Here is a 10646-nt window from a genome sequence, read left to right as displayed (position 1 = left end):
AAATTTAGTGCTTTTCTTGACATATCACAACAAATAAGAGTGATACATCATGGTAGAGTACTAAATAATTCAGATGGCAGATTTCCTTTCTATAATCTAGCAGAGTAAAATGGTGACAAGGTGATAAAATGGGTAAATTAATCTGGATATTAAGAGACCATTCTATTAATACTTACACCTACACTGAGTCCTCAAAATGCTTAATTACATGTAGTACAAAATATTTCCAAGTTTTAGTCCTAAAGTTAGAAAGAAGATACAGTATCCATTTATTGAATTACAAATACACTTGAAAATATTCTGATGATACCTATTTTATGTAAACACATTTATATCATATCAACAAATGCCCTTAATCTTTTTATTGAGGAGTTAACTCAATTTTAGTTTTGTATTTTCTTATCCTCTTTTTCTCACTTACTATCTATGTGGGTAAACAGAAAACAAAAGGGGTAAATGCAGATCTGTCCATATGGTTATCTTTTGCCTTTTTATACCTATCAGCAAAAGGTTCCATTGGGAAAGCAGCTGAAAATTAGTAACGGACAATGTACTTTCATTGCAGCCATGAAATTAAAAGACGCTTGCTCCTTGGAAGAAAAGCTATAACCAACTAGACAGCATATTAAAAAGCAGAGACATTACTTTACCAACAAAGGTCTGTCTAGTCAAGTCTATGGTTTTTCCAATAGTCATGTATGGATGTGAGAGTTGGACTATAAAGAAAGATGAGCACCAAAGAATTGATGCTTTTAAACTGTGGTGTTGGAAAAGACTCTTGACAGTCCCTTGGACTACAAGGAGATCAAACCAGTCAATTCTAAAAAAAATCAGTCCTGAATATTCATTGGAAGGACTGATGTTGAAGCTGAAACTCCAATACTTTGGCCACCTGATGTGAAGAACTGACTCATTGGAAAAGACCCTGATACTGAGAAAGATCGAAGGTAGGAGGAGAAGGGGACAACAGAGGATGAGATGGCTGGATGGTGTTACCTACTCGATGGACATGAGTTTGAGAAAACTCCAGGAGTTGGTGATGGACAGGGAGGCCTGGTGTGCTGCAGTCCATGGGGTCCCAAAGAGTCGGACACAACTGAGCGACTGAACTGAACTGAATGTACTTTCATAAATGTTTCTAAAAATTATCTTTGTTGTCTCTGATTCAAAGAATTATCAGTGAACAAATTTTAAGTAGCAACAATCCAACCCATGCAGATTTTGTAAAGGACTCTAACCAAGGTCTTCTCTCTTATTACAAAGGCTAAACCAATCAGCCAAGGAAACAGGCAGCAATGTATTTATTGGAAATGAACTAGACATTACATTAACCAAATGAAGATGTAACAATGCATGAAGCATAATTGGTGCAACATTTAAAAGATCACAAAATAAAAAGAAAATTCATTTTCAAAAGAATATTGTATCCAAGGCAAGCCCTGAACACCATAATCCAACTGATAACATTGACTGTGAAGATCCAGAATAAAATTTAAACTGAACTGAAAGAAAAAGTTTCTTTTCCCAACTTGAAGGTTCCCTGGCTACCACCTGTGTATCATACACACCAGATAATTTTCATTACCAGACAGTAACCAGATGATATTTATCATATTCCTCATAAGAAAATACCTCTCCTACAAATAGAGAAATTTGAGGGAAATCCAAGCAACAAAATGGTCGGTGGCCCCAACTGATTAGGTCAGCATTTTCTAGAATCTAGAAATTACATTAACTTTACTAGTAAGACTTCATTTTCTTCTGAGAAACTGCCTGGATGAGAGGGCGTGCTGATTGTAACATTGCATTTTCTACACTGCACTGAGTCACTACATTCCACTGAGTAACTGGGCGGTCGGGGGAGGGTGGGAGGGGGTGTTCAGATTCTTATCCATTCATCAAATGTTTCTGAAACCTTTAGAGCTTTACTTTTCTACTCTGTAATACATTGTAGCTTGTGTATAACAAACTCCCTTTGAAGAAAATTATCCCAGGAAATCCATCTGTGATAATACAAGTACTGCAAAAAGCAGTGATGAAAAATATTGTTTGGAAAGGCAAAATTGCTGCATCCACTTTCCGAGGCACTGTCATAGAATCATCTCTGAAATGGAGAAATTCCATGTGTAAGTTAAAAATTGCTTTCCTTCCATTCACCCAGCATGCATGAATGTCTTGTTATAATCTCTCTGTAGACTGAGAAAGTCAGGAGTCCAAATGCAGAACTGTAGGTTTTAGAAAGGCTTTCTCCTTCCCTTCCCATAGATTTCAAGTTTGTTTTAAACATTCCACAGTTCTCATAAACACTCATGTGGAAGGGGAGGATGATTACAACCTTATCAGACCTGTCAATTGACAAAAAAAAATATCTCAACACAGTATCTCATCTTTAGAAAACCAATCATAATTGCATTTCCTTACCCTCCATTTAAGGTAGAGAGAACTAAGACAAGAGTTCCCACACTTGAGTGGGAAATGGCAAATCCTTGTCACTAACTATGGCACCAAGTAGTTCATTCAGGAGAAATTTCAATAAAAAGGTAGAAAGTTAATCTAGACAATTTATGTATGCTCAGTCGCTCAGCCGTGTCCAACTCTTTGTGACCCCATGGACTGTAGTCGGCCAGGCTCCTCAGTCCATGAGATTTTGCAGGCAAGAATACTGGAGTGGGTTGCCATTTCCTACTCCAGGGCTAGATAATTTAGGTCCTAAATTAATTTTTAAGGACTGATATGTTTAGTTTAACAAAACGCTGGTCTAATTTACTAGAAAATTAGTAATGTTCTCTTTCACCTTGAGCTGGATGGGCAGACTCAGCCACTGTCTTGTTTCCTCTTTACACACAACTAAAGTAATGCCTGACCAGACTCAAAATGCATGTAGATGCGACATGCTCATTGGCACAAAGCAGGTAGCAGGGGAAGGCCCCTACTTTCCTGAAAAACTCAGAGGAGCTTTACTGGCAATCAGTCATTTTCCTCATATATATATAATGTCAGTAGATTTTAAGATAGATGCACATAAAGTTACACAAATGTTTCCACCTCTCCACCACTGAGTGAAACATGCCATTCTTTGGAGAAAAAAATACATTCATTTTTTTCAAGTATATTTCAATATACAAAGATGTTCTAGCTTTGTTTCACTACAAAGACAAACTGATGTCACATGTGTCCAAGGGGAACTGCACTTTAACTTCCCTTTGGTGTGGATTTCATGAAGTTCTGATTTCTTTTTTTAAAAAATTGCTCTAAATATGCATCTACTTTTATCTGAAAGCATGAACTCTTTATGTCCATTTTATATATATGTACATAGTCAATAAGGACAGCAAAAAACAGTCTACATATGTACAATGGTTTAGAACTGGCATGCTCTGAGGAGAGCAAGGGCCCCTGGCTCCAACGGGCTCACAACCAATTCAGTGATTGTCAGCTCTGGTGTCCAGCGCTGGGCCAGCAACATGCAGACTCCTCCAGACTGTAGCATCCTTGAATGGTCACGTCCTGCTGAGGTGGCAAGTCTTCATGGCTTGTTTCCTGTCTTGGCTTTGTTGTTAGGGTTGCAGTTTAAGTCTCTCAGCAGTGGTTCGCAGTTGGCTAGAATATCTGCAGGCAGCAGGTTCCGGATCTGCTCCACTGCCTTCTGATAAGCCGTCTTCTCCTGTTCCAGGGTCCGGATCAAAGACTTCATTTTGGTCTCTCTGGTTAAAAGATTTTCCAGGTTGGACTCCAAGGTCTGAATTTTAGCATGAGCTATCTGTTTGGGGCAAAAACAAAAACACAAAATCCGCCAAATCAACAATCTGAAGGTTTTGGTTCATCATCACAGCAGCAGTCGGAACTTACATATATTAGCTAATCATATCATATTACTTAGTACAATAGTATAGGAAGCAAATACTCTGAAACCGTCCATGACATGGCGATTTTTTATGGTTCTCAAAAATATAACTAGAGTTCTAACAAAATACATCTCATTTCACTGAATACACCAAAAATGCATCATCCCTCAGTAGTGAGGGTACTCACTCCACACACAGGCCTTCTCCTCGAGTGACTAGGATCTGACAGGGAAAAACAGGAGATTCCTGACCCTGCCCTAAGGTGTTAAAAGAGGTTTTTTTTGCCCTCTGAGAGGAAATACAGTGTTTGCTCAACACCTACATGGGATCTTATCAGTTTTTACAGGTGTTGGATGTGCCCACACAACTTGGGAACCCAGGGGTGATGACAACATTGAACTGTGAATGAAAAATTATTTGTAACCATTAATAAAAATCATTATAACATAAAGTAGGTGCAAACCCACTTTCCCTAAATAAAGTTCAACTAATCATCACTGAAACATCCTAGTAATAAAGGACAATAGCCTGTTTATTTTTCTTTCTGAAAATAGACACTGTTGTCTCCTTTTAAAAAATTTTTATTGGAGTATAGTTGCTTTTCAATGTTATGTAAGTTTCTGCTGTAAAGTGAAACAGTTATACATATACATATATCCCCTCTTTTTTAGATTTTCTTCCCATTTAGGTCACCACAGAGCACTGAGTCGAGTTTCCTGTGTTATACAGTAGGTTCTCATTAGTTATCTATTTTGTACACAGTACCCATAATGTATACATGTCAATCCCAATCTCCCAGTTCATCCCCCTCCTCCTCCTCCACCTTGGTATCCATCACACACACACACACACACACACACACACATAAAATCTACAAACAATAAATGCTGGAGGGCTTCCCTGGCAGCTAAGCTGGTAAAGAATCAGCCTGCAATGCAGGAGACTCTGGTTCAATTCCTGGGTCTGGAAGATCCCATGGGGAAGGGACAGGCTACCCACTGCAGTATTCTTGCCTAGGGAATTCCATGGACAGAGGAGCCTGGCAGGCTACAGTCCATGGGGTCGCAGAGTCCGACACAACTGAGCAACTTTCACTTTCATATAATTAACACCTCAAACAAAGATATAATTTGGTAAATAAATGCTGGAGAGGATGTGGAGAAAATGGAACCCTCCCACACTGTTGGTGGGAATGTAAATTGGCACAGGCACTATGGAAAACAGTATACAGGTTCCTTAAAACACTGAAAAATAGAGCCTCCTTATGATCCATCAGTCTGACTCCTGGGCATATATCCAGTGAAAACCATAATTCAAAAAGATACATACAGCCCAATGTTCATTGCAGCACTATTTGGAATAGCCAGAACATGGAAGCAACCTAGATGTCCATCAGCAGAGGAATGGGTAAAGAAGATGTGGCACCTGTATACAATGCCATAAAAAGGAACTAAATAGTACCATTTGCAGAGATGTGGATGGACCTCGAGACTGTCATACAGAGTGAAGTCAGTTCGAAAGAGAAAAAACAAGTATCACATAATATCGCTTATACGTGGAATGTAGAAAAATGGTATGGATGAATTTGCAGATCTTGTTTAAAAAAATGATCTTTAGCAATGCACTAACACAACATTGTTGGCATTGTTTTGAATAGAAAAAGGCATAAAATGTTGTATGGGCCAGAGCTAATATAGATGAAATGAAGGAGGCCAGTGTTTCTTCTTGGGGAGCAGTTACTCTAGGAACCCCTCATTTCTAAGCTATTACTCTCCCAGCTATCCTTCAGAGGAGTTACCACACATCAAAGCAGGGTTTTAGTGTTCCCTAGTTTGGAGACATGTGTTGACGAAGTGACAGGTAAGCAGAAACCAAGGAGCCATTGGGTACTTAAGTTCTAACTCAGAATCCCTCTCCCCACACTCCCTACCCGCTACCCCTCAGCTCCCTGGAAGCTTTACTTTCTCCCCTCCCCCTCCTCTGATCACGAAAACCCCATTCCTTGAGGCTTGGATACACAGCACACTTCATATAGGTTACAGATGTGCAATATTACTTTACACTAAATCACACCGCATTTGTAAGAGTGCACTGATAAATAAATACAGAATTTATATTATGAAATAACTATGAGAGAGCCCATCCTTAGGTAGGTTGATAAGGAACCCAGGGCTCTTGAGGAAGAAGGGGTCCAAGGCCTTAGGGAAGGAGAAAGGGGTCTGAGGTTCTCAAGAGGAGAAAAGGAGAGACCTTTTTTTCCACATTGCTTTGTCTTAGTCAATATAACAATGTATCTTGCTCAAAGACATGTTTCTCCTTAACAAGAGCCTTCTGACTAATCTTGTTATTTTAAGATGTATATTATGGGAGTGGGTCTGGTAAGACCTTTCTTTCTATTGTTAGCTCCAATCCTGTTATCTTAAAATGTAAATTGTGGGAGTGGGTCTGGTAAGACCTTTACAACCTTGAGACATTCTTTTGATTTACTGTAATAATCAATTGAAAAAGTATATAACTCTTGCTGAGACTAGTAAGGGGGGCATTCTCAGTTCCCCTTCTGATGTCCATGTCAGAAGCTTTCTCTGTCCCTTTTTCACTTTAATAAAACTCTGCTACACAAAAGCTCTTGAGCAATCAAGCCTGGGCCCTGGCTAAATCTTCTTTGGAGATCACCACATTAAAGCTATCAGCTGCAAATTCCTTCATGGCAAGGATTACATGTTACCTGTTTTCATTCAATTTTCTCCTTTCCATTTCTGTGAGTTTTACTCTAGACAGTTCTCATCTTCCCCAATCAGATTTCTACAAATAATTGCTAGCTGGTCTCCCTACCTTCTCTCCCTGTTCTAATCTGTCCTCATCAAGGTTTTTCCAGATTGATCTCCCTAAAGTATGGTTCAACATTTTTGAGAGATTTCTCTCTCAACGTGATTAAAGCTGTGCTCTTCTTGACTTTGAAAGTTATTTACAAATCTGCCTCCATCATGTTTACCCCACTTCTCCCCAATGTAAATCTTAAATGGATATAAATTTCCTCTAAGTTCTGCCGTATCATCCAGCTTTCAACACTCCCCTCTTATTCCCACCAAGCCTCTAGAGTCCAGCTCAAGCCCCAAGACCCCCAGAGTTTTCCCAGTTTCCTCTAGTCAATCCCTCCCAACTTGAACTTAAACCAAACACGTGCAATACCCAGTAAGTTTTGAAGCAGATTCTGCTCTGAAAGGCCATTTAATTATTTTGTGAGAGGAGATTTTCTCTCCCAACTGATACTTAAATCAGCATGTGCATTTGCAGCCCCCAGAGCACTTGGACACAATCTGATACACAAGTCAACAGTCAGCAATGGTTCAATCTATACCACAGCTCTATCCTTCCTGGGATGGTTCTATGCAGGAGAGGAGGCACTCAACAGCTTTTATGGTTAAATCGCTATTTCTTTACCTGTAATTTTTCTAGAAGGTCCATGTTTTGTCTTTTCAGTTGGCTGTTGGCCCTCTCCAGCTTCTCCATGGGCTCACTCTCCTCGCAAGCATAGGAAGATTCTTGGAGTTCATCCTGTAGCACGTGATACTCCACCTCATAGGCATGTAACTGTTTAGAAATATCCATCTCAAAAACCTGCAGTGAAAACAGGGGTCAGTCTGACTTTCAGGATGTACACAAAGATACATCTGTGTATCTAAGGTGCATTTCCCAATACTTCTTAATGAGGAACAGCATGACATATCAAACAAAGGGAATTGTAACAAATGTGACTGTCAGATAAAGACAAACAGATCATTTCTATACAATTGACACATTCTCAGGAGGTGGCCAAGACACTAGAGAAAGTTGATGTCCAAAGATATTTTGCAACCAAAATATACATAATCTAGGAATGGTCTCCCAAAGTGTAGCCTACCAGATAAACATGAGTAACTGAGTAACTCTTATACAAGTTGGAGATCATCTTTGCTGCTTAATAAGCAAAACTGCATACTGCTGCTGCTGCTGCTGCTGCTAAGTCGCTTCAGTCGTGTCTGACTCTGTGCGACCCCATAGACGGCAGCCCACCAGGCTCCACCATCCCTGGGATTCTCCAGGCAAGAACACTGGAGTGGCTTGCCATTTCCTTCTCCAATGCATGAAAGTGAAAAGTGAAAGTGAAGTCGCTCAGTCGTGTCCGACTCTCAGCGACCCCATGGACTGCAGCCCACCAGGCTCCTCCATCCATGGGATTTTCCAGGCAAGAGTACTGGAGTGGGTTGCCATTGCCTTCTCCAAAAACTGCATAGGGTATTTCTATAATAATAAGATCAAAAGCCCTTCTAATTATTTGTCAAGGAGGTATAAAGGGCTTGTACTAAATATTTTCATCCATTTTCTAATCCATGCAAGTCTCTTAGAATTCACTAACATATCCTACCAGAGAGAGAATCTTTAAAATTGCACACCCTGGAAACTGTACATATGTATTCAATCTCTCGGTCATGTCCAACTCCGTGACACTATGAACTGTAGCCTGCCAGGTTCCTCTGTCCATGGGATTTTCCAGGCAACAATACTGGAGTGGGTTGCCATTTCCTTCTCCAGGGGATGTTCCTGACCCAGGGATCAAACCCATGTCTCCTGCATTGGCAGGTGCATTCTGTAGCACTGAGCCACTTGGGAATTGGGCACTGTATAGAGCTGTTTAATTGCAGCTGCCTCTGCTCTCCCGTATTGTCACTCATTAGGAAGACAGTTTGCTTCGAAGTTAGATAACAAGTAACTCCTCCTTAGTCTAAACTTGCAAGAGAAAGTGAGCTGCCATTTAAGCACTGGTATCCACAGTAACACTCTTGGGAGAGAAGAAACCACAAAAAATCTCACTGACTTACTTGCACTACTACTATTAGAGATACTCAAATCTTAGAATTGAAAAGATATTTCATGACAATATGGTTATTCTTTTTAAATAAGCATCTTTTTTCCCCCTACCCAGTGAGTATGAACACACTGGACTACTATACAACCATTAAAAACGAGAGCATGAATATATTTATTGGCATGCAAAAATGTCCGATATTCTACAACTATTTTAATAAAAAATCATTACACAACAGCATGTACAGTATAATTAGAGATTTTAAGAGGATGTTTAAGATGTTTTAAATCTCAAGCTATTGAGATGTGTAACTTCACTTTCTTCTTTGTGCTGTTCTACATTATTTGCATTTTTACAGTAAATAAAACTCATCAAAGTCTCCTTTAATATTAACAGTTCATTTTTGTTCAATTGCTAAGTTGTGTCCTACTCTTTGAAACCTACTCTTTGCAGTATGCTAGGTGCCCCTGTCCTTTACTATCTCCCAGATTTTGCTCAGATTCATGTCCATTGAGTTGGTGATGCTATTTAACCATCTCATCCTCTGCTGCCCCTTCCTCCTTTGGCCTTCAATCTTTCCCAGCATCAGGGTCTTTTCCAATAAGTCAGCTCTTCACATCAGCTGGCCAAAGTATTATTCCATAGTTAATCAATTCTACTGGCTAGAAAGTTATCTTTAATATCAAGTCCAAATCTACCAGCCTATAACTTCTATCAAATAACCACAGTAATAATCTCCAAAGCTAGGCAATTCCCTCATTAATCTTAGAAAAGAAAGGTGATCTAATTTCAAATCAAACTTCATCTCTCTCCAAAACCACAATCTCTGACTACTTGCCAGTCCCAAAAGATATTTCTGAAGAATTGGGGAATAAGTGAATATGTAAATAAAATTTATATTTTTCTATTTCCAGAGCATCTTAACAAATAAAAAATATTCACAAGTATTTACAGAATAATCTGCTTGTGGTTTCAATTCCACACATGTGGTAGAAAGAAAGTTTTACATGTAATAAAATGAGTTCTTGTTATAGACTTGTATAGAATGATACAAAATTGTTCAACTGAGTTGGTTAGGTTTACCCCTAAAAACAATGTTATTTCCATTCTGTAGAGAAGGAAGCTGGGACTCAGAGAGGTTGCCCTCACTTGCCCAAAGTCACACAGCTAATAGATAGCTGAACACTAGCACAAGATCTCAGACTCCCTTTCTCTTGCTCTAAACTCTGTCTTTTATCTGCTATCCCAAGGGCCTCTTGGAAAGTGGTAAATTTTATCAGTACTCATAAGGCATGATTGCTTTATTTACAAATCTGGTCTTAAGTATATTCATGTCATCTGAACAACAGTATATAACTACCACTTACCTGGTCCCTATGAAGAATCAGGAACTAGGTATACGATATACTGATTACCCTCCGTTTGCTTCCATTCTCTGCCCTCATCCATTCTCGGTACCCTAGCAGGCAGACCCCTCTGACCTGCATTCCCCACACTTTCCTTCCTCTGATTTCTGGTTCAGTTCAGCGCAGTTCAGTTGCTCAGTTATGTCTGACTTTTTGTGACCCCATGGACTGCAGCACACCAGGCCTCCCTGTCCATCACCAACTCCTGCAGCTTACTCAAACTCATGTCCATTGAGTTGGTGATGCCATCCAACCATTGCATCCTCTGTCGTCCCCTTCTCCTCCTGCCTTCAATCCTTCTCAGCATCAGGGTCTTTCCAGTGAGTCAGTCCTTCACATCAGTTGGCCAAAGTTTTGGAGTTTCAGCTTTAGCATCAGTCCTTCCAATGAATATTCAGGACTGATTTCCTTTATGATGGACTGGTTGGATCTCCTTGTAGTCCAAGGGACTGTCGAGAGTCTTCTCCAATACCACAGTTCAAAAGCATCAATTCATCAGCACTCAGCTTTCTTTATAGTCCAACTCTCACACCCATACATGACTACTGG

At 39.7% G+C, this 10646-nt stretch overlaps 1 protein-coding gene across 4 annotated transcripts in view; it reads right to left on the bottom strand.

Moving 5' to 3' along the window:
- Nucleotides 1-1284: 1284 nt before the first annotated feature.
- The window catches only part of TBC1D4 (TBC1 domain family member 4), a 215327-nt gene continuing 205965 nt past the window's right edge, over nucleotides 1285-10646 (bottom strand). For all 4 annotated transcript variants that reach the window (XM_025262748.3, XM_006054121.4, XM_006054123.4 and 1 more), the window contains 2 exons: nucleotides 7287-7463; nucleotides 1285-3760 (listed from right to left, as the gene is read on the bottom strand). In XM_025262748.3, coding sequence (XP_025118533.3) covers nucleotides 3527-3760; nucleotides 7287-7463 — 411 coding nt within the window. In that variant the 3' untranslated portion in view covers nucleotides 1285-3526. The remainder of the gene's footprint in view (nucleotides 3761-7286; nucleotides 7464-10646) is intronic.

Source organism: Bubalus bubalis, chromosome 13 (assembly GCF_019923935.1).
Source record: "Bubalus bubalis isolate 160015118507 breed Murrah chromosome 13, NDDB_SH_1, whole genome shotgun sequence".
NCBI lineage: Eukaryota > Metazoa > Chordata > Mammalia > Artiodactyla > Bovidae > Bubalus > Bubalus bubalis.
Note: the sequence above shows the minus strand (reverse complement) of the source record. Positions and strands in the feature narration are given on the sequence as shown.